This window comes from Lachnellula hyalina (genome assembly GCF_007821495.1).
Source record: "Lachnellula hyalina strain CBS 185.66 chromosome Unknown contig00008, whole genome shotgun sequence".
Classification (NCBI taxonomy): Eukaryota; Fungi; Ascomycota; class Leotiomycetes; order Helotiales; family Lachnaceae; genus Lachnellula; species Lachnellula hyalina.
The window spans coordinates 162,435-186,694 of NW_022157122.1; the positions used below are offsets into that span (position 1 = coordinate 162,435).

The 24,260-nt window shown below is 47.2% G+C and overlaps 5 protein-coding genes across 5 annotated transcripts; 1 reads left to right on the top strand and 4 right to left on the bottom strand.

The window, feature by feature from the left end:
• Window positions 1-1,034: 1,034 nt before the first annotated feature.
• Window positions 1,035-2,687, top strand: CCR4 (Glucose-repressible alcohol dehydrogenase transcriptional effector; the record flags this gene model as incomplete). The annotated part of the gene is made up of 2 exons (XM_031146553.1): window positions 1,035-1,531; window positions 1,586-2,687. 2 exons carry the CDS (start codon window positions 1,035-1,037, stop codon window positions 2,685-2,687), a joined length of 1,599 nt encoding a protein of 532 aa, XP_031009152.1.
• A 5,420-nt stretch (window positions 2,688-8,107) lies between these two features.
• DAL5 (Allantoate permease) lies at window positions 8,108-9,972 on the bottom strand (the record flags this gene model as incomplete). The annotated part of the gene is made up of 4 exons (XM_031146554.1): window positions 8,108-8,316; window positions 8,374-8,581; window positions 8,628-9,199; window positions 9,672-9,972. 4 exons carry the CDS (start codon window positions 9,970-9,972, stop codon window positions 8,108-8,110), a joined length of 1,290 nt encoding a protein of 429 aa, XP_031009159.1.
• Window positions 9,973-10,810: 838 nt separating this feature from the next.
• Window positions 10,811-13,237, bottom strand: LHYA1_G001575 (putative secreted glycosidase; the record flags this gene model as incomplete). The annotated part of the gene is made up of 4 exons (XM_031146555.1): window positions 10,811-11,273; window positions 11,318-12,515; window positions 12,563-13,107; window positions 13,155-13,237. The coding sequence occupies 4 exons, from the start codon at window positions 13,235-13,237 to the stop codon at window positions 10,811-10,813; spliced, it is 2,289 nt and encodes a 762-aa protein (XP_031009158.1).
• Window positions 13,238-18,147: 4,910 nt separating this feature from the next.
• Window positions 18,148-19,106, bottom strand: SCO1 (Protein SCO1, mitochondrial; the record flags this gene model as incomplete). Its single annotated transcript, XM_031146556.1, has 2 exons — window positions 18,148-18,825; window positions 18,909-19,106. 2 exons carry the CDS (start codon window positions 19,104-19,106, stop codon window positions 18,148-18,150), a joined length of 876 nt encoding a protein of 291 aa, XP_031009157.1.
• Window positions 19,107-19,559: 453 nt separating this feature from the next.
• LHYA1_G001577 (uncharacterized protein) lies at window positions 19,560-22,586 on the bottom strand (the record flags this gene model as incomplete). The annotated part of the gene is made up of 2 exons (XM_031146557.1): window positions 19,560-21,901; window positions 22,487-22,586. The coding sequence occupies 2 exons, from the start codon at window positions 22,584-22,586 to the stop codon at window positions 19,560-19,562; spliced, it is 2,442 nt and encodes an 813-aa protein (XP_031009156.1).
• Between the last annotated feature and the right edge of the window lie 1,674 nt (window positions 22,587-24,260).

Consider the following 24,260-nt stretch of genomic DNA (forward strand, 5'->3'; position numbering starts at 1 on the left):
TGTTTGTAATATTAGTGTCGTGATGTAATAGTCATTCGAGAAGTCCTGGCGAGTCCTAGCGAAGTGGAGTGCAGTGGCAATATCTAGGTACGTCAATTAAGCGAGGCATGACGCTCGCCCTTTTTTTTGCCAGACGGTATGATTGGCTATATATCGTATATGTCAATAATTATAGATAAGTAAATACACTTGAGGTTAAATATACTTGTGTTAATCATTCAGCGGCTGTTGAGGCTGCCAGGATTAATTATACATAAACACCTCTACCTCTGACGGTTTTTATTAATCTATTAGACTTGATAATTATAATTATACGAGTACGAGTAGTCCCAATGCCCCACTTTCCTCTTCAGTCAAGTCAAGAAGCTCTACTTTCATGGGCAGAATTCAGCCATTTAGGCGTTATAGTACAGCCTATCAGCTATCAAACTTTGCTACATGTCAAAGTTTAAATGGTGACACTTCCGGAGGAAGTCGGGGAATACGGGGAAATATGGATACAAAGCAAGAGAACAGAAACGTATATGCTCCGTGGCAGAGTATGCAATTGGGCAAGAAGAAACAAACCTTTGGTCATTATTCGTCTATAGATTTTGTTTGTATTGTAAATAGCCAATCAAATGTCGAATAATATAAATGGTTCTATTCGGAGAGTGCAGATTTCTGGTTTTGGTATACATGTTTGCAGATGGCGGCTTCCTCTGAGAAACGAAACAGCGCTACTTCCGAATAGGCATTTCTAAACTGATCCGATTTCAGAAGTCAAGCAATTTCAAGGCGTATAGTAGTGCAAGAACGAAGCTCTGAGCACTTGGCGGAATTGAAGCTCTCAGAAAGTCGAGGACACGGGAAATAAGCAATATGGACTACATGGAGCTGGTCAAAGCTTCCGGAGGAAAGTTCCTGGGGTTGCTAGTTAACACGTGACAAGGCTGGTACGCGATGTAAACAGTCCCCAGACCTCAAGTAGCCCACTTCTCCGCCTAATGGGCAATATATGTATCAACAAATGATACCAGAACAGCCAGTTTCCAATGGAAGATGAACCCACACTCCCGAAGCTTGGTTGGAACCCCATCACCGAGTCGTTTTCCAACAATCGAAGAAGAAAACGCGTCCTAAGCAGCCCCCCTCCCGTTTCCAGCGACCCCCCGATTTTCTCCAGCGATGATGACCCTTCCGCAGACAATTATACACAACAACGACGGAAAAAGAAATACCGAGGGCCATGGTATCAACAGCAACTAGCCTCAGACTCTGGGTCTTTGGACCAGAATGAGAACGATCAGAATATGAAAGGAACGAGAACACGGACGTTTGAAAGACAATATGACAGCGGTATCTTCATGGGAAGCGATGGGACAGATATTGATGAGGTTATGGAGAACTTGCCAACTACGAGAGCGCCAGCCTTATCTTTGAGACTGTCTCGGTCAGCTCAGACGGACAGACGAATTCCGTCACCAGAAGAACTGGCGCGGGGTCAAATCGATAGATGTTTGGAAGAGGGAGAAGAGAGCATTGATTTATCGTGGGTATTCAGAGCCTCTGTCATACTTTTGCAAACTTAACAAAGTGTGAACAGGGCTCGAGGCCTCATGACACTGTCAAATGCAACTATCCGACCCCTCGCTACATTTACACCCGTTCCGCTAGTTATTCAAGGCGTCTTCTCGCAAATGGAACATGATTTGAAAGTCTTTCTCGCTGCGAATGCTCTGACAACTCTCCCAGCAGAGCTATTCAAACTTGAAGGCTTGAAAGTCCTAAGTTTACGCGCCAATTTATTCCGTGAACTTCCGCCTGCGATTGGAAACCTCCATAATCTCAAAGAGCTGAACATTTCCCAAAATCGCCTCCGCTACCTTCCGTTTGAAATTTTGGAGTTATTCTCAGTCGACAGTCACCTAGAGAGCCTTATGCTGCATCCAAATCCCTTCTACGAGGCGAAATTCCCTACTACCGATGAAGAAATGCAGGAGGTACACTACAAGATCGGGCTAGGAAGTCAAACGCGTACGCGCCCTCGGCGTGGTGCTATCTGCTGTGTACCACCAGATCTAGGCCGACGATCATGGCATCCACGATGGAAGCTTACATGTAAAGCTCGAACCGAAGTTCGATATTTAGACACCAACGGATCTCTTGTAAAAGGGCCAGTATTTCCTGACCTAACTGCTCGTGGATCAAGCTCTGTACACAGGTCATTACCGGTTGCGGATGCAAGCGATATGTGCACCCCTCCTCCACCTCGAGGTAATCACTTATCTCGCGCACCATCTCTACTCGAAGTGTCCCTGAACGCCTGTTCCCAAAGCTCGCAACTGCCGAAGCTACCCTCTTACCTCCCTGAAGATGGTCCAGCATACCTGCCCGGACTCTTAGCCAGCGTAGCAGCGAAGAAGGAAGCAGGAGGCAGCAAGTGTACAATCTGCAAGCGCAACTTCATAGTTGCTAGAACCGAGTGGATTGAGTGGTGGGAGATCGCGAAGATCTTGGATCACAAGACCCTCGCTGGGCTGGTAAGCGCGGCCAGTCCTTTAAGGCAGAGAGAGAATGAGAGGGATGTTCTGGAGAGTATGGTCCCGTTGATTAGAAGAGGATGTAGTTGGTTATGTGTGCCAGCCAAAGCGGAGGCAGTTGAAAGGACTGAGGAGCGGCCTGATGTGATGGATGTGGATAACTGAATGATTGTAACGATGTTGTATATTCTCCATTGCCTTTGGATATAGCTAGGTGTTTTGGCGTATATAATGGGCAGTTGTTGATAGCCATATGGTATTGTCTTCGCCATGTACCGAGGATTCCTTGGCCTGAACATCAGATTTTGCTCTTGTGGTTGCTCCAATACCCAGTCTTGCAAAGCTAGTAGTTGGGCCCTGCAAGGCAGTCAAAGTCTCTTTCTACTTCCACTTCTTCTCCAACATATACCCCCGCTAGTTTTAATCTCATTGAAAGCTTATACTGTACCTACATTCCCATCCTATAATGATATCCTTGCTTCCCCTTTGGAACTCCGAGGACCTCAAAACGTCCCACAAGACTCTCGATGCCGTCTTGACTTGAAGCATGTGTATCAGACAGTAGGAAAATATGCGAGGATGGATAGGGATAGCAGAAAGGTGAGTAAAGGTAGGGAGGGTGAAGGGGTTGGTAAAAGGGGTGAGTAATAGAACCAGTCTAATGTTTGTGATTCCCTTCATCTAAACTGTTTGCCTAAACACACAACATCATGTGTCACGTTTTTCAGTTGTACAGTGCAATTTTTTTGCTAGGAGATTGTGTTGCGATGCTAATTACATTGCGCTGGCTATTGTACGTGGAAACTGGTGATTGTTGAACAAAGCTCCTGCTAGCAAATGTCCCACCTTTTCCCTTCCACGCTCCTCCAAATTGTACAATTCGGGCTCTTTTGGTTGCACAAGCATCAGTCCCAGTTGATAACGGAAGACTCTGGTGACTCTACCAGTGGACCTTCTCCGAAATCTCGAATCACAACCCGTGGAGCTTGCCCGTCTGGATACACTTCTTTGTGCTGGTCAAAAAAGTTTTCAAAGCACCCCTTTATTCCAAGTTTTGTAATTGTAATTCTATTCGTATAGGCTTGATTTTCACTTAAAGTGAATCTGACTTCTTTCAAGGCACTGAGGAACAGGAGATTGTTCAGGGAGAACCCTTCATGATTTGCATGAGCGGCACAACACATATTCCAGTCTTCCATGTACCAAAATGTATCAGTCATATCTAGATACTTGATTAGTTTAAGGCATGGAGAAAAGTCGGAGTTGATATGCGAGATCCATGTGTGCACCGTGCAGTTCGTCAAAAAGAAAAGCCGGAAGGTTATCCATACGCGGTCTACCATTGGATTGAAGATCAGCCTAATTGTGCTGAATGAACTATGGCAGATAATGTAGTAACTCCTGAGTGTTTCTCGTCTGCTTTCTGTATTGATTTGTAGTGCAACTGGGGGTTTGTTGTCGCCGTCCATGTTCAATCCCCTAGCAGCGAGCAAAGTGGATGGCCATGGTACAATCCCCACCAAAGAAACTAGGCTTGGACCTGGAAGCGTGCATCTCCAGATGTTAGATCGGATTTCGAGCGGAAGTTTTGGGAAGCACGTGAATTTGTCATAGGTTCCTTGGGATCGATCAGGAAGACTTTGGAAAGACGACGACATGGCTGCTTCAGCCTCTGGAGCAAGAGAAATGTTGCTGTGAGGAATTTCACAAGATGAAGATTGTGTTGCCTCTGTGCCCCTGTCCCCAACCCTAACCACAGCAGCGACGGACGTGGCTTCACCCGTGATGCTGAGGTCATGTCGTCCACTATCCTCAATCTGCTTGGTGTAGCTCTCCTTGAGACTGTTCGGGACAATGACAGAGTTGGTATGATCACCAGGTTGGTGACGGGATGCGCTATCATGGAGCGGCGTTGTTCGACTGTCCTCGGACCCCGGGATAACTGAGTCCTCAATGGTGTCGCTGGCTCGGGAGCGCTTGCCAAGAACTAAGCTGACCATGGCGAAGGTTTTGTCGATGGGCCTGCTGGAAGTGACTCAAGTGAGTTAGAACCGTTGGCAGAACGTCAACTCCCGCAAGACACTTACTGAAAGGTGAGGTGATCAGCGATATGCTCCGATGCTCAGTTTGCCCCAGCGGTGCTGCTATGAGCGGGTGTGTTGCAGATTTTTGGGGAAGCTTGGTGTTGGAGGTGTTGTCGAGTTTGGATTGAATTGAATTGAAAGGGTGGATCACCGCTCATTCACACTTGATAGGTCACTCTTATACACATAGGAATAAGTTAAATCGAAGGATTAGCTAGTATGAGAAGGGTTCTTCCCTCTTCCCTCTTTAGTTCAGCATTCTTGTTCTTAGAAGTCAGAGACTCTTAATACCACCTAGCAAGTTCTCCCACTCAGCCCAACCTCTCTTTTAGTCCTTAGGTTAAGTTATGACATCTATGAATTTAACAATGGCAGATTATAAATTAAGGGTCTTAATTTATGAGTTAGGTGTAGATCCCATACAATATATATGCTAGATTTCTAGCCTAAAGACGTTATATTTTCCAACTTTCCTCTACTTTATATGCTTCACCCTAGGTTAGATAAACCCTCTATAGGGAAGTATATGGTGATTTTATATTATGTCAGAGAGGTGTCGGTAGCTAGACGGACCTCCTGAACGTCTCGCTTAATTCATCTCAGCCGAAAAGGGAAATAGGTAACAACGACAGCAAGCATTCAGTAAACACTTAATGAGGTGCTATAGCTGAAAACTAGAATAGTAAGAGCTCATGAGACATTTTTCTATTTCCACGCATGTCTACTTATTAGAATAGACCTTAAATCAAGCGTTTGCTCTCTACTCTAGACTTCCTCGCTCTTTTAGGGTGGGAGTGCTACTCATTTCGGATGTCTTAAGTTGATTCAATATGAAGAATTGAATTCCCCAAATATTCCATGACATTCTTCACATAGAAAACAAGAGGCAATGCTAGAATCAGAAAGGAATACCACTGTATTTTTATAACTAGAACAAAGAATATACCTTTCCAGTCAAATAAACGCCTTGCCATCAGCAATTCAATTGTCTACTGTACAAGCACTTGCGGTTGATTTGAATCTCAGAGATCTCCTCAGACAAGCGCGAGACCAGTAACAGCTAAGCAACTATTCACCCTGGAAGGTAAATCTTGGCTGTGCAAAACTGCTACTAGCACAAATTGTAAGTTTGTCAACGTGGAATTTCTTCAGAATACGGAACTGATAGACTTAGACCCTACGACAAACCTCTGATACAGGCCTACTTCGTCACGAACCATCGTTGCCGCAATGACGCCCCAAGACCTCTCTGAGAATGTCCTGCAAGTAACTAGCTTCGACAAAGAAGGTGATACATCCGGCCCTGTCAAGACCATCGCCTTGGAAGAGTTCTTATTCCGCCAAGAAGATTACAACGAACCTGGAGAACCGGAAGCTCTGAAGCTCAGCATGGTAACATGCGATGCGCTTGCAAACATTCTGGAAGACGAGCTGGACATGAATAAGGAGACTTGGGAGACCTGGGCACTTTATTACCAGCCGCCAGATGATCACGATGCTGGTCAAAATGAGGAACGAAGAATAGACTCTGATGTCAGCTTGCGCAGCGCCATCAAGCTCCTGCGGACTGCTGGAAATATTGTTCTGCCGCTCTTGCTAAGAGAAAGTATTGGATTGGATAGCGAGGAAGAAGAGGCCATGGATCATAGTGACGAGGAGGTCAGCGAGGAAGAAGGGGCTATGAACCACAGTGACGAATACAGCGAGGAAGAAGGGGCTAATGACCACGGTGATGATAAGGTCACTTAAGATGAGCCCGAGTTGAAGGATAGCAAATCGGAATGATGCGGGAGTGCTATGGCAGTGGGCGGTAGACCTGACTTACTGAATAATTGACCAGCAACCGACGTATTTTTCGTCGTTGTCCTTCTTGCTATTGCTGTTGTAACTCCATTTCTTGCAAAGCGGATGGGTCGGTTCTTGGACAGTGGGATTTGGAAAGCACAATATGTACCTTGAGATCTAGCTATAGACCCGAGTCAGTAGCAAACAAGGAATTGCTGGGAATCCCCCTGTTTGCTTGCGTGCATACTATTAGTAATGCATTCACACAGTCGTACAGCCAAAAATCATCTAATCACCAAGGTCGTTCACACTTGAAGCAAATTGTGAAAATAGATACCTCGAGGAACATTGCACTTTATAAACCAGACTCAAGTTCTTCCCCCCCTCTCCCCCCATTGAAAACAGTCAAGAAACACGAACCAGTACGCAATCGCCACCCATCTATACACTTCCCTCACTTCCACGAAAAAGAACTACATGGATCCTGCAAAGATTCACCAGCTCCGAGACTGCGTCTTGGAGGCCCAACCCACCACCGTTGATGGAAAACCCAGCGGACCCATCAAATTCATCTGCATCGAGGAGTTCGAGCTTGAGAGAGGCGAATACCAGCATACACCAAGCCATGACCTCTCGCCACATCATCTTACCATCGAAAGCCTGGGCCGATATCTATCTAGCGAGTTGAAGATCGCTGATGATGGTGGCTGGGATATCATATCCCTGGATAACTATCAATGATCCCATATAAATAAGGGGAGTAGGCAAATCATATCACAACGCCTAGGGCTCAGTGGGAGCTTATACAGAGTACGGACACGGGTACCGTCACCACGAATAGTAGGCTAGCTTTATGGTATCTGTAAGGATGATTAGCTACATAATATCCTTCATTTCACGGAGAAAGCCCACAATTTAACAATTATTCCTGGGGGGGGAATACCAGTTTCATTTTCGATGGTTCCGGGAGAGTTAAGAAGGCTGAACTACTAGTGAGGCGTCCCGCCAACCAGATCTTTACGATCTTATCTTGGACTGATTAGTTGTCTCCAAATAAGATAATATTTTACAGCCATCTGTCCGAAGAATTAGCATAGAAGCTTCAGCCGTATAAGCGAATATGAAGACTATCATCTTCGATTCAGGTTATGCGATTTTCGTATTCTTTGTTTTAGTATGTTAAGCGTGGATTAGACTAGAAAATCAGGTATTCTCGCATATATAAAAAACGCAATCCTTGTTTACGATAGAACGAAGGGTTGCAGATCATAGATCTATACCATACCATTATGGAGCAGCTATTGTGTAGTCCGATGGACAGATTCCAATGAGCCAAATATCTGGATTGACTAGGGAGATCTGCGCAACGGCATGGAAATGAGAGGTGATAAGAGCAGAGCTTTTAAACGCCAGCTATCCGTGATAACTTACTTTTATAGGATTGGCGTAGCAAGTTATAGCATTAGATATGCTTGTCGAATCTAGCTATATGGAAACTAGCCGTTTCTTCTCCGGTGGGGCAAAACAGCTCTAGTGAGAGCCGGAGTGAGGGCGAACTGAAAATCCAGGCCTGGCGGTCAGTGTGTTGGTAGATCAGTGGGCTCCATTGCTAAATCCCTGTACGCCACTTCTTGAAGTCACATACGGAGTACGTATAATGAATTGTTCAACCATGCCTTTACACTCTCAATATTCTCCTTCACAAGCATATGGCAACTACAAGATGTATCTAAAGCCTTTGTTATCGAACTCAGTCGCATCATGCATCCCCAACTCGATGGCCTCTTTCTCTTCAAAAGGCGTCGCTGCTTGTTCCCTATCTCTTTTGCGGTTGAACATATACATGTGAATATACAGAACGAAGACCATCACTAGCTTGATGCTATACGCGATCAACATTGCTAAATACGCCGTATGATATCCCGCTGTCAATAATCAGTCAACACGGCACAGGTTCTCGGAATCATGGAGATTGGGCTTACGGGCTTCTTCCGTGATGAACGTCTGCGGGCCGCAATATTGCCTGCGCACCATCCGATGAATATTACTGCAGCTGTAAGCTGTTTCTTTGTGTAGCCGGCTACGTTCGAAGATATCACGGTGAGACTCATGCTGAAACCCAGGTTTTGGGAGTAGCAAAGCCAAAGAGCAACGAGGCGGCCCCACTGTAGGTATCAGTTTCGGGTTGAGCTCCAAGCCAATTCCTCATTACAGGAGGGGAAATGCCGTATCTTACCTTATTATCGGCTGGTAACCCAACCAGTAGACCTGATCCAATGATACAAATCGTATTTGCCACAACCATTACCGCACATCGCGTCCCAGGCCACCTCGTCGCAACCCAGCCTCCGAGAAGCATTCCAAATAATTGCACCGCTCCGCCAGGAATAAGCATGTACTGAGTGCCCAGTGTATCAAAACCAAAACTAGCGATGTTGATGCTGGCGAAACTTGTCACGGCAGCCGTAGGAATCTGGCTTGACAAGGCCATGATAAACAGGATCCACGTCTTCGGATCCAGAATCATTTGCTTCGCCTGATACATTTTGAAAGTTCGGTTCTTAATCCCCTGTCTATTGGCGGCTACACGCTCTACTGCGACGGCACGCTCTCTTGTGGACAGGAAGCGTGTCGTGGAGGGGCTGTCGGGGAGTAGGAAAAGAATCAGGATACCCCAGGAAATTGTGATGGCACCAAATATCAAGAAGATATATTGCCACTTGGAAAGTCCAGTATTAACGTGACCAACCGCATAGCCAATAAGCCCGCTAAACATAGTGGCTATGCCGATAGTGCTATAGTATGCTTCTATTCGCAGTGGCTGTTCACCAGTTGTATAAAACATAGATATTAAGAGGACAAAGCCTAACCAGCGTGTTAGCATACCAATGAACTCGACATTAGGATAGAGCCAAGAAGCTAAGAACTGTCTCGGAAGCTTTCATGTGGGCAATACCAGGCTCTTAAGACAGTTCCGGGCCCCTCAGTACCCATAGAGAAAATACCCTTTCGTATGAGAATAGGCTCACCTGGATTAATAGCACTTTCCAATGCACCAAGAAAAATCCGATTTGTAGCTATTCCAGCGAAACTAGTACACGCGGGAGTGGTTATAAGGACAGCTCCCCAAGCAATAATAGTGAGTGAAAGTAGGCGTCCAGTTGGAAAATGTTGAAGAAGGTAGCCGAAAGGAAACTGAAACACAAGGTAGCCAATATAGAACATTGAAGCTAGTTAACAACCATCAGTATGCCAACGATAATCTCAAGAGTACACCAACTCAGCCATGAATAATCCTGTCCTTTGAGGTGCGTGTCCTTCTTCAGGCCGTAAACACTTGCGATATTGACACAGTTCTTATCTAGGTATTGCAAGACGTATGTGACCATGAGGATAGACAGAACGCGTAGATCGATCTTCTTCAGGACCTTTCTGGCTTCAGTAGGGTCAAGTTCAACATCTCGGGTGCTCTTATAGAGCCCATAGTTGTCATCGAGGCTTTCTGGCGCGACATTTGGTGACCCTGAAATATTGATGTCTTCAGATATGGTGGTCTTCTCGTCAAGGTTCGTCGATGCCATGAGTTCGGTTACGGAAAGCGATGCCAATGTGATGCGAAATAGTCAAGAAGCTGCTACTCAAAAGGTATATGCATGAAGGACTGGCGAAGTGTCAGAGACATAACCCTTCCTTTGCTTTCTTATAAGCGATCGACTTTTCATCTTCCACACCTTTTCTGTCAGATGTCTCGAACCGAGTAGATCAACGAACGATTTGTCTGGAACCCCGCTGCATTGCAAGGTCGCACTACATTCCAAACCCTGCAAAAGCGGGGAATGACATTCGCGCAGAAAATGTACAAGGAGTGAGGATAAATTGACAATTAAGCATATTTGCTTATCGTCTTCGACAGTTCGCCTGTTGCAAGGAATAATATAGCACATGCTGACATCTACCTCGTGTTTTCAAAACGTACAGAGGGACAAAGACGTTTAGCGCTCCGAAGATGGCGCTTGTAAAGAGAGATGAAAGTTGGCCGCATATTTGCTCTCGTCACATAGTGTTTTGACTGCAATGCTGCTTCCAAAGAGCTTTGGTGGAGAGAATTGTGGGGGACAGAAAAAGAGCCACTAACCATGATGTTGATATCCGGAGTAGGACGTTGAAAGTAGAGAGAAGGCCGCTTGCTGATAAGTCCCAGCGTCGCATTTTGCCAACGCCTTCCGGAGGTGGGCAGTACTCGATCAGATACCTTAATTGAGAATGGATAAAACCAATGTCGGAAAGATGAGCACTGCACAAGCTCTGGAGTAAAGTATTAATTTGTTATAATATTCACGTGACTTGTATACCCTGACAACATTTCCGTATCCAGGCACACACAGGCAAAGTTTGAAGCATGCTTGCAGATTCGCAGCGTTAAAATTCGGTAGCTGGGCTGGGGGGTAATTCGCCAGTCGCCCATTGCGTAGCATCTGGGCCTAACACGAATTCCATCGAGCCACCATGCGCGAAGACATCATCCCATGTCAACCAGCTTCTATCCCAGTTATTGCCATTTATCTTGAGGCTCTGAACATAAATGTTGCTGTCGCCATTCCCATCACCACCGGTGCTTGTAATCTTCAATGTCTTCCCATTACTCAAATCGATAGTCATCGATTCATACCAGGGCGAGTGAATGAGAAACGTCGTTTGGCCAGTCACGGGATACAGGCCGATCATATTCCACAGGAGCCAGGTCTGCATTGCTCCCGCATCGCTATTCCCTGGTAATCCGGTGACACCGATGTTGTAGTTGTTTTTCGCTACCTTTCGCGATTGGAAGACTGAACGATCTGGTCGGTTGATGAAGTTGTATAGATATGGGATGTTGAAGGTTCTATTTATATTAGCGTGGTTCACAATACTAGTTTGCATGCTTACGGTTCATTTGTGTCATCGAATATTATTCCGCCGGAATTATTTGGGTCTGCACCGACAGTGAACATGGCTTCGAGGCGGGAATAGAAAGTGTCTGCACCGCCCATCCAATCCACCAGCTTTTTCATGTCGTGTATGTCGCCCCAAGAGTAATCCCACGAACTAGCTTCATAATAAGGATCGCCCCAATATCCAGCGTCTGTCAGCGGATCGGTGGCCACGAATCCCGACACAGTTCTTGGAACGATGAAGCCTTTAAACCCAATCGATTCGAGTTTGGGGTTCCAGTGATTCCGCCAATTCCTCGACCGGCTGAGATACTTTACTGCATCGTCAAGCTTGCCGAGGCCTCTCGCAACTTGGTACAGGGAAAAGTCATTGTATGCGTATTCAACTGCTCGCGAAGCTGCTCGACTAAATGTCGGGGTGATGAATCCATACTGGAGCCAGTCTGGAAGCGCCCCTCTTCCTTCTTTAGTAGAGGAATCTGGAGCTTGTGGGTCGGGGTCGCTGTTCACCGGTGTGATCTCAGCGTCTTTCACCATAGCCGCAAACCCGTCTTCCCAGTTGATTTGGCCCTGAACCCCCTTGACAAATGCATCCGCAAGCACGTTGTCACCGTTCGAACCTCCTTGTGTTCTGCCGTTGTAATTTGAAGACCTTGCATCTGGAAGATACCCATCGTGTCTCCAGATATCAATCATTGAACGAATATGCTCTTCGTAGACTATGGGTTGCAAGACATGCAACAACGATGTTGAGCATCGGAAAAGATCCCAGAGTGTGAAGATATCGGAGTAATACGGCTCGGAGGACGTCCAACCAGGATTTTCACCAGTTTGATTTGTGGGTATAAGGTTCATAAAGTATAGGGAGGTATAGAGCAATCCTAAATTTGTCGTATTTGTTGAAGTTGTCGTGATTTTGGAGAGGACTTCAGTGTTCCAAGCAGCTTTGGTATTTTCTACCACGTTGGAGAAGTCTGTGCCCTTTGGTATTTCATCCTCCATATTTTGACAAGCTTGTGCTTTGGATATCCAAGAGATACCGACCCGCGACGAAACAACTTGGTTGCTGAATGTATATAGACCCCCAACGGCAGTGGTAGAATTGACTGATCCTGACGGCTGCAACACGCTGCTCCCATCCGCTGCGCCAGAGTAGACATTAGAGGTCGTAGGCGTGACATTAAAGTAGCCACCTAAGAACACTTAGCGCCCTGTTTCCCAAACCCTATGCTGAACCTACACGAATATATCTTCCAATTAGGCGATCTGTTCCAGCCATTATTGTAGATCCCCGAGGCTTCATAATGTCCATCCGCCAAGATAGCGAATTCACCACCTGCGTAGCCTTGACCTAATCCTTGGCCACGAAATGATGGAAGTGCGTGGCTGACATCGATTAGAATGTTGTTGCTCTGTGCCGCCGCTGGGAACGTATACTGATACATCCCAGCTCGGGATGTAGCAGCTAGCTCCACGACGATATTATCAGTTGTCTGAGCTTTATAATATCCCACAGATCCCTGATCCACACCTGATCTCCCAACAGTGAGGTTAGATAATGGATTGCTGATGTTTCCTAAGAGCGGCAGCTGAGCAACTGTTCCATATTTTGGGGCACCTCCCGTTCCTTGCTCATGCATCATACTAAAGCCAGAAAATTTGCCATTTGGCAGGTATCCTGAATAAGAATCTGTGCCAACCGCGAGTAGATCAGGGCCGAGTTTGACCATACCATGGGGTTGTGAGACGCCTGGAAAGTCATTGCCGCCATTCTGGGTTCCTGTGCTTTTTACAGTTAGAGACGGTCTTTGAAAGAGGTCTCACAGACTTACAAAACACTGACATATTGGCTATAGTCAGTTGTTTGTGCGGTTGCTAGCCACAAAAATGGGAGTAAAAGAACGAAAGACAGCATATTGGTGTTGTGATATCAAAACTATGCTGAAAACAAATCAAGAGACTGAAGCCCCTTTATATATAGTCAATCACAGGTTTAACGTGATTCACCTATAAACTCAAAATAGAACGCTGAATAATGGGTCCGGCATCCTTCGAGGCTGGAGTGTCGCCTAAGAACATGCTGCGGATGAGCCTTGTGATACGACAAGAACCCCATGTCTCTTAGACACACATTTATGAGACTACGAGATTAAGAGTCTGCACTAGCAAACACATCTTGTGGTTCGGAAATTGCAATGTGTAGGAACTACTGCACTGTCCTTCTTCTTCTGTGCAAGTACTTCTATTAACGAATGAGAGGTCCGTTCGCAAGCACGCTCGGCTTCTGATGGCATCACGTGTATGCATTTTGAAATTCATATTTGAGCTTCTTCTGTGATTCACTGTAAAAGAGCGACAATGGGGGGCGTTCCACTCTTCTCCTTTTCTTGCATCTGACATGATTCAAGCTCGGTGCAGACACTTGAGTCAGGTCGAGGAGGCAGGAGGCCTATTAAGGGGACATGGACTCGATCGATGCGCACGCGCGCAATGGGAGCTAGTATGGGGTGGTAAGAGCAGCAGAGTACGCTCTTGTTGGATGGGATGTTGTTGAAGAGGACAGAGAACCTGCCACCAAGAAGGATAACGATAACATGCTGGCAATTTCCCAATGGAAATTATGACTAAGCACCAACACCCCACCCTGTTGCACCTCTCCTGCCTCTTTCTCCTCTCACTCACCTCCTTCTTCCCTTTACAATCAAACTACCACCCATTCAAGCCCAACCAGGAAGTCAGTGGCGTACATCGGGCTATATGAGTGCATGGAGAGTTTATAACAGAGGCATGTTTGCAACCTCAAGCGCCCCCCTTTCTCTCTATATCTCACCTCCGGTAGAAGTGAGGAGTCCGCTCCAATGGCATGCGAAGAGTTCACGAGCAATGTCTGGGTACGACAAAAAGATCTGATTCCAGTGGTACAACTCCAAGTAAAATCGTGGCATCATTACCAACGATATTGCTCCTGTAGAGCCGGCTAGAGACGAAGTACATGGCATTTCGGAGTTTGCAATTAGCATAAGTCTATTCATCTCCGATCATGTACACTGGACTCTTGGCTTCAACACTATATACCCTCGGTGGTCTAGTAATTTACATCCGTTGCTGATGCATCCCTTTCATTCCGCAAAAAAGGACAAGCTTCGACCTCACCAAAACCCCCCCACAAGAAGTCTGAATTGTGGATTGAATTCCTATCGTGGGTTTGGTGTACCAACCATTCCTTCGTCCCAGTGGATCACGCTGCCGCAGTACCTTTTCAAAAAGTCCCGACATTAGGACCACGGCGTCAAACCCCGGGCATTTCCGCTACAGGCCGCTGGCTTTCCAATTCCACAGGTGGCTGAGCTCCTAAAGATACCTCTGATGCATCGTTGTTACCGGGAGTTCCAGCTCCTTGTGAGAAAGATCTCCCGCACACATTTAAGATGGTCAGCCGTGGCCAGTGCTCGTGTTTTTGTCTTCTCTGCAGCTCCAGCCTTAGCATCTTCCTTTTCTGAACTTTCCAGAAGATGAATAAGCCCACAATAGAAAGGCCGGCCGTACCGAAAACTACAGCCACTTCGATTAATTCTGTGTTCGAGTCACTGTCTAGTTGGGCCGGTTGGCTGCTCGAATCCTTGAGTATTTGCGACGTGTAAGGCGTTGAGCTGCTTGACATCAATGTTTTTATCGGGTGCGTACCTGTTAAATACGGCATAGGCAATGGCTTTGTTGCTAGTACCGAGTGATCGAGAGTCGCGGGTGAAGCTGCCGCCGTTGTACTTTCAGGGGTCAGAAAGAAGCATACTGTTGAATTCGTTGTATTTTTGCTTCCTATAACTATCGCATTGGGCGTGATCAAGATCAATGGCGTAATGATCGTAGTTGTACTTCCACGAATCGAAGTTGGGATGATAGATATTGCGGATGTTGAGCTACTTGTCAGGTTTCTTTTGATTGGACTTCCCGGTGGAGTAACAATGGGATCTGGCAACGGAATCCAAGTGGTTGAGAGGGTTCCTACAGACGAAGAACTTGAGATGTTGAAGTAATGCGAAGTAACGACTACATTTGAAGCCGAAGATACAAGCTGAAGAAAAAAAACTGGAGACTCGCCCTGATCTAAATCATAACTTTGTACTGCCCAGCCAAATTCCGCGATTTGAGAATTACTAGACATGTTACAAGTGGTGTCTTCATTTTTGGTTTCACGTTAGTTTCTGGGCGTACTTTCTTGATAATGGATGAACGGTACCTAGAATGGTGGGACCTCGTCTCGCCATAGTTGGAGTCATTTGTTGCCACAGTACTATGGAGTAGTTCGAGAACAATGTGCTCCATTGAATTTTCTGAACCTCGTGAACTTCCCAAACCAAATTATGGGCAAAGTCTCCAACAGGTCCAGCCGACGGAGGATTAACAAATTCCGCACCGATGAGATCACCCTTTACTCCAGAGAAAATAATCTCCAGGGCAATTGCAACTAGAAGAAGACGTAGTAGAATGGACATGGCCGGCCTATGGTGGCTTTCAAGGCGGATTATATAGCTGGTAATGATGATCTATTTGGGGAAAACTGAGCAGACTATATTTACTACAAAATAACAGGACATCACGACTTACATATCACAAAAGAAATCCTCCATCAAACTCAAAATCTATCCTGAGGAAAGAATATCACAATCAACGCCAAAATAGAAAACGAAAATACCTCCCCGCGATGCATTTCATAAATTCGCAATGCAACGCACGTGAAGGAATATCGCACCCACCACGGAAATGGCCGCTGCTCACGACGTAGGCATGCCCACGCGCCCAACGCCCAGAATATGGGGTCCCGGCAGCACTGGCCAATATACAACTCGAGCACTTCTACAGGGTTGCATGAGTGTTACCCGAGATATATCGGTATTGCATTTAGCCTATTCATCTTTAAGTGGCGGATCCGGGCCTGCGCCACTTTATAAATTCTTTATTGGGCTTCTAGAAGAGTATTCGTTTCCAATGAGGAGCAATGTCCGATACAGAGGAGCTGAAATCTCATTTGTGCGAATTTCACCGGAGATTTTGTGTCGTCGAGGCAGACCCGTTTCGATCCCAAATCGCATGCGCTCGGAGTTGATCGAAGATATGCAAGCAATCGTTCCCCGGCAAACAAATACAAGGCCAAATCATTTCAGGGCTGCTCCCAGTCGTCTACTATCCCATGCCACTGATTCTCCGCTTTCGTGCCGTTAAAATGGAATGAACCCTGACGTAACAACGATACCATCTGTGTCATTGCGGCACTCAATTATGCCGTGCTCTTAATCCTCTAGTCAGGCTATATTTCACATTCTCGTCATGGAACGTTACTTATAGAGCAATAAACCACGTGTTCCCTTTTCGAGCAAGTTCGAAATGCAAGAAGGGTTCCAAAGTACTCTTCGATACCCTCCATCGACGTCTAGTTGTATTCCATCAAATAGGACAACATCGCACAATATCCAACTATCGAATCGATACGGACCTCTGAAGCACTTGAAACATTACAGACTGTAGGTAAGAACTTCATGTGTAATACATGGAACACTCCCAGGCTCAACTACATGCTGCTACCTGGCTCTCATGATATAATATTACCCCATATGCGTGAAAGGTCATGCATGGCGAGGCTAGCGTGGCCACCGCAGCCGTTTAACTCGGACTTGCGGACCACCATTCCATACGTACCTTACTACCAGCTTTACTGTTGTGCTTGGTGTTCTATGCAGAGCAGAGCAGAGCAGTCCCTAGCTACCTCATCCTCATATTCGACATACGATTTTGAGTTGCTTGAACCAAAGAAATGCACACGCGCTGAATGCACGAGCAGGTGTCCATTCCCACAGAACCTACCATCACGCACTATGTTTTCCTCCCTCACTCCTACATCTAAATCCAAGACTGGCATCTTAAGTGAACCCGAGACATGCATCAAGTTACCGCATTTCCAGATACCCAAACCATCCCACCACCATCATCTCGTCAAGTGAGCTTGCTTACTTGCTTGCTTACTCGCATGCAAAAACTAATGATCAGTAGTCAGGAGATGACGTCTCGTGGACCATGGCTATGATATTCTTATTGATTAAAACTGAATGACTGGATTTTTATTTCGTAACACAATACTAACGGCCAGATACTATATACGAGAAGTAAATATATGAAAAGTGGTTATATTCAACGCTCCTAAATTAGAAGGGAATCAAGAGCCTAATTTTGAAATGAAACACAGAGGCCTTCCTCCCTCTTTCTACTTCTCCCTTCCTACTAAAAGAAGAGACGAACAAACGAGCAAGCGAGGATTAAGCACGTGTTGGTAGCTATAGGATGAATGGAACTTGAAAAGTACAGTACTTGCCGTTTAGATTAATGGAAGTGAAGTGAAGTGAAGTGAAGTGAAATACCTACTTACTTCATTTCTCAACAGCCCGTCTAAATAAAGCAAGAAACATGCATACTGCATATTTTGATAAGTGCTCTAGCATGACAGCGCAGAGCAAAGTAAAGCAGAGTAGAGCAATGTTGGATATAAATAGAAGGGGGGAAAAGAGAAGAGAAGAGCACAGGTGAATGTTCTGAACGGGACTCTTGTACAAGACGGACTAGCTGCTTTGACAAGCAGCGGCGGCTTTTTAGAGTCGTCGTACGGTACGAGTAAAGCGCGTTCGGATGAAAAGAAGAAGAAAGAGGAAGTGCGGTCTAGGTTTAGATAAAACCAAGCGAGAGTAGCGAATCCCCATCTATTTTCCCTTGGCCAATCCATACCGTACAATACAACCAGCCCATTACATATACACACTGTGATACAAGGCTCCACCACTACTTCCCCTTCCAATCCCCCACATGCCCCTCAATGATCTTCGCCGCCTGCTCCGGACTATGCTGGCGCCCAATCGCCTCGACGAAATCCCCCTCGGGATCCATCAGGTAAAAATAAATACTATGATCGACCAGATAATCCTGGCCCTGCTTGACGCCCTCGGGCGTACTAAAGTACACGCGATACTTCTTACACACGTCTTTAACCTGCTCCCACGTCCCCGTGAGCCCCACAATCCCCGCATGGAACTCCTTTAGGTACTCCTTCAGCACCGCCGGTGTATCGCGCGCCGGATCACACGTAATGAAAAGCGGCAATAGTTTCCTCTGCTTCTCCTTCTCCTTCCCATCCCTCGAACTCTCCGAGTTCGCAGTCCCCCCTTCCCCATTCACCAAATCAATCATCACCGCCATCTTATCCAGCTCCTCCGGGCAGATGTCCGGACAATGGCTAAACCCAAAATAAACCAAACTGTACCTGCCCCTCATATCCTCATCCGTGAACCTCCTCCCCTCCTGGTCCACCAGCTCGAAGGGCCCGCCGACCTTGGGGCGCCCGACACCTTTCGTCGCTTCGGCGACGCGCAGACGCTCCATGCGTGCTTTTTCGTAGCGGAAGTAGAAGATTAGCCCGGCGCCTGAGGTGAGGAAGAGGAGGCCTGCGCGGTAGGAGAATGGCTGTGTGCGTGGTGTGGGGTTAGTGTTTGGTTTTTGGCTTTTGGATTTTGAGGGGGGAAGAGGCTGAATGAAGGAATGCATACGCCTGATTTATATCGAGAACGCGCTTCTTCTACAGTCTTGTAAGTGCGCGCAGAGGACGTGCTGAAGCTTTTCGGCGTGTGGAGACATGATGCGTTGATATTGCGGAGGCGGAGGCATTGTTGCGTAGGTTTATCGTGTTTCAGGGAGCGTGAGAAGCTGGATAGGAGGCTTCTGCTCGGTGTGAAGGATTTAGACATGGTGAGTGTGAGTGAGTGAAGTTGATAGTGCCACTTGCACTGTCAGGACTCTTTTTTGCGAGAAGGTGAAGTGGAGTGAAGCTCAGCTCAGCTCATCGTCTCATACGGTTAGTGCGAGCTTAGCCCGCTGCTTTAATGTAACTTCACACTTCACTAACTAAATTCTTAAAGCGGCGTCGCATTCTTCACTTACATTCCGTGCTACAGCCTCTCGGTTTACAAGGACTTTCTCTCATTTGAATTACTTCATCTATGCCCACATGCCCATGAAAATATCTCTATTCATACAAAAATCAAGATCCTCAATATATGCTTCCACAATGCCTAGCCGCTCAATTTAATTACTCAAAACACCAGACGCCAATATATGCCTTGTCTGAAAGCAAATTACCCATGTCACGCCTCGCTGAATAGCTCTCAAGAAACAGATACGAAATATACTTTTGGATGGAATTATTCCCGACGGCTGATCTGGCTCGCACTGGTACGAGAACGCTCATCTTCCTCCATGACATCGCTCAGTCGTGTAGGGTGATGGTGGCGCGGAACCCCACTCCACTCCGTCGTCGACGGTTCACTTCCATATCCAGCACCGCTGTAATCAACACCTGAAGTCGCCGGCATAGATGATGGCGCTAGAGCTCCCCCTGATGGAGCGGCTGACCCGGGGCCATACTCAACTCCCGTTGAGACGGGTGGATATTGCTGTCGCCTAGCTAATTCCTGCTCGTCCTGGTCATCGTCATATTCGTCTGTATCCTCGTCAGAACCTGGAATTGGATAAGGGATTTTTTGTCCTCTGGCATCTAGAATCCATTGGCCTCGCTCGTCAATCTGATATTCTCCCTCGCTGAACGCACCTTCTGAAGTCACAGATTGATCATACGTTGGATCACGTTCACTTGGATGAAGAGATGTCCCTTGATGCTGCTGGTAGAAGGCAGACGAAGAAGCTGGTTGCACTGCTGGAGCTTGCGAGTAACCTTCGTAGGTTGTTGGAGGCGAAGTGACTTGTTGCTCTGCTGCTCGACTGGCTCGGGATGTACTCTGCTCGACGAATGGATCAGCAGGTTCAGCGCGTTGGGCCTGCGAGTATGCTTGATATGCCATATCACTATCAAGTGGCCCTTCCGGTTCGGTTGCAGGAATCGGTCCGCCAGTGTATGGTCCTTCTCGGGTTGGTGGTATATCCCGAGTGACATCCTGTCGCATTGGCATACCCTGCATCATTGGAACGACTTGTACCCCTCCAATTGATGTTGGTTGGCCGTCACGTAACGATGTAATCTTGGCCCGTTCAGCTTCTTCTCGCCTACCTAATTCTTCCCAGGCTCTCTTTGCCTCTTCCTTTGAGATGGCGAGTTCACGCTTCATGTCCGCCAGTTGTTTGTCGAGGTTGAGCTTTTCTCGTTCCTGTTGAACGGCAGCCTCAATGGCAGCTCCTCGCTCTTGTCGTTCGGTCGTGAGACTTGCTTCCAACATGGCTTGGATTTCTTGTCCTCGTTCTATGTCAGCCCGAGTCTCGAAGAACCAGCGCTGGAACTTTCGCTCGGAAGAAGCTCTTAACCGTTGAAGTTCGACTACAGCATGGAAAAGATTGGCACCAGCAGCCGAAAGGTCGGTGACTTGTCGAGAAAGTTGTTGCGATAATGGATCACTGTCAATCTCTCGACTGTTCTCTTGTAATCGGCGGATCCAATACGAGGTGAGCCCCTCCCAATGGGCAGACAAAGTTTCCCAGCGTTCAAAAGCATGTGGAAACGAAGATCGAGTTTGTTGGGCACCAGATGATTCACCTGGGGGTGCATTTGAAGGTCCAGTTGCAGAAGGTCCTGCTTGAGGTTGAGCAGGTCTGGGTCGCTGCTGCTCGGGCTGAACAGGTCTGGGTTGTTGTGATTGCGCAGGACGTGGTCTTGCCGAAGCTGAAGCCTCACCTCCTCCAACGGCGCGACCTCCTCTCCCAACACCTTGCAATGGTTGCTCTTGTTGTCGACCAGGTTCACCACCACTCACTACTCGATCACCTGATCTCCTATCTGATCTCTGGGAATTATCCGAGATTCTCTGACCAGTCGTGCCACCAGATCCACGCTGGCCACCTTCTCCACTTCCTCTTTGTGGTGCAGCGCCAGCAGTTGCCGCTCGCCTCTCTGCGTTTCTGCGGGTAGTCTCCTGAATAATCAGAGCTTCTTCATCAGCTCTCGCTCTCTCCATTGCCTCTTTTTCCTCTTGCGCTGCTCGCTTTCTTGCCTCCCTAGCTTGTCGCTCGCGCATTATAACACTCGGACCCTTGATCCCGCTGGGCGAGCCAGTGCCAGGAACATCCTGACCTCTAAAGCCGCCATGGTTACCGCGCCCATTGCCAGCGGGTGCTAAAGGACCCCCACCAGTCAGGTCTGACATCTGGGCGTTCTCCTCAACCAGATCGGGCGTGAAAGGATGTGGGTGTCGTAATGCCTCTTCGAGAGTAAAAAGGATAGCACTCGAAGTGTTTTTTGATATCCGGAGCGCGCGATGAGGGCGTCTCTCAGCTTGGGGAGAGTGGCGTAGGGAACTGGAAGCTACAGGAGTTGAAGTCGCAAGATCCTCGTCGAAATCATTAGTGAGCTGTTGTTCGCTGCCTTGGTGCTGTGCAAATCGAAGTTGTGGAGGTGGGGAGATGCCGGCTGAGGCAGCTTCTAAATGTGTTCTTCGTACAGGACGCTGCTGCTGGCGCTGCGCGGGTGTGGGCGTAACGGGTTCGTTGGCGTCGTAAGGGTCGTTATAAGGTTGTTGGATTGGGGTCGTCAGCGCGGCTGCGAGCAAGGATGAAGGCGGAGAGGTCGACAAGGTGAAGGCGATTCAATGTCCGCCCACAAAAGGGAGATGGATAAGTGACTCGTGGACCGGTGTCAAGTATCACAAGAGTTGAGTGTGGGTGTTGTCTTTCTCGATTGGGGAACGAGGAATGTGATTTTTTCCAAGAGGCTGGAACGCAAGGAAAAGTGCAAGTATGAATTGCAATTGCAAAAACGAGCGTGGTTAAAAGAAAGTGCTGGGTCGAGGACCTCTTTCGTGTTCGTGAAGCGGTGAAATTTGGGAAGGCTGGGAAAGGGTCAAATAATGGGATGGCGAGGCGAAAACCCAGCCCAGCTCCCACCAAATGAAAATGAAGGTAAACTGCCACTCGACCCCCAAAGTCCACTTCCTCCACCTTCAATTGGACTGCAGAGAATCTTCTGTTCCGCGTCGAGTTTTGCGCGCGCGTTTGTAGAAACAAGTTCTTCACCAAATCTTCAGGTGGTTCGGGGACAAGAGACTGACAGGCTGGACTACAGTACGGAGTATACTGTAGATAATCTTGATTGCGCGCCCAACCTACACCGCACTGCGTCACTGACACCCAACGCCACGCCGCCCACCGTTCTCACGGCCTGGCGCATGCAATTGAGAGTTAGGAGACGAAAGCAGGGAATGCGATGATGGGGTTGAACATGGCATGCTCGAGTTGTGTCGAGTTCAATGGCTGGCTGACTGCTTTCCTAGCGAAGGAAGGAAGTAGTCTGGGTCCAACGTCCGAGTAAGCTACAGTAAGTACCTACAGACAGACAGTACAGGATTTAGGGGCAGACGTGCATCAATGCGACGCGATGCGATATGATGCGATGGAATTGCGCCCGAGGATAATTACCCTGCACCAAGACTCTATTCTCTTTCTAATTGTCGGAATCCGTTTGACAGTGAACTCACTCTACTTTTATCACTTCCTTATTTTTAGATTACTGTATGATGATGACCGGCAATTGTGGTAAATTGAAGGGGATGCTGTATGGATTCGTCGTTCATCAACCCAACCCAACCCGACCCAGCCCCCCGAATTGTTTTATTTGCTGGGGTCAGGGCCGGGGCGAGCCTTAGAACGGCTCTTCACAGGTGCCACGACGAACAAAACCCACTCGCACACTCCACCATGACCACCTAAATGCAAGCCATATTGTCGCTAAAGCGCAAATCCCAAACTATCGGGTTTCTGGCATTGGACGCATTGGCGGGGACTCGTGTGTGCGTGTGTGGGCTGTCTCGCTGTTCCATGGCTGAGGGAATCCTCCTTCCCTTTTGCGGTAAACACTTTAATCTTCATATATTTCTCACATCAGACCTTCTTCTTCTTCTTCTTCTTCTCCTTCTCCTTCTCCTTCTCCTCTTTTTTCAAGAATGTCACAAATGCGCATGTTGATAGCCTCCAGTCCAGTATCCTTTCAGCACTATCTATCTGCGTCATGAACCACAAGATCGCATCGCATCGCCTTGTGGGCCCTAATGGCTTTCCGTTCCCGCTGGTTGGTGGCACGCGCCTGGGCCAATGAGATGCTCCGAGTAGGAGGTGCAAACAATAAGCTTTGAGATGAGCTGCGAGGCCTACGCCGGGACCCTGCAGCAGGTGATTCTAATCGAGTGTTGTTGTAACTGTTCCGTTTCATACTTTCGAGACATTCAGAGGGGACGAGAACTAGAGATTTGTTCATATGCGAGACAGGGAGATGATTGTTTGGAGCAGGGAGAGTTGGCTACCAAGGTATCAGCAAGGCGGAGACTGGAAATCATTTGGAATCGTGCCAACGTCTCTTCGAAGCTACTTCAAGTTGGAGTATAATAATGTCCTCTATATATTCTCCCAAAAGAGTTGCCGTTTCAAAAGGTCTTTCCATTAATAAGTCACGTGTTCTTTAGCTTCATGTTTTTCGTGTTTCGAAATCCTATCACCACGAGCTTCTACCATGTTATTCGCACCGTCTTCGTTATCATCAATTCTTTAGGCATTTTCAGTACCCCAGTATGATGATACTAAAGAAAGTCAACGAAATACTCAGCTATTAATTACCTTGAAGCGTTGCTACCTTACCTCCGAAAACCCCCTTCCTAAACCTCACATTACAAACCAAAGTCTTTTCATAAACTAGCGAAATAAGCCATAAGAATCGACCCATAAACTACATATATCTGCCAGCCAAGAGGACCGATGATATTGCAGTGGGACACTTGTAGTTATCTGTAGATTCTGTGCAATACATGAGTAGTCTGTACTTGAACGGGTATGCGTGTAATGAATGCATACCGTGGAGTGGAACGGATCGGGGACATGCATCTGGGTTCTGCTCGGGATGTGTATGGCCA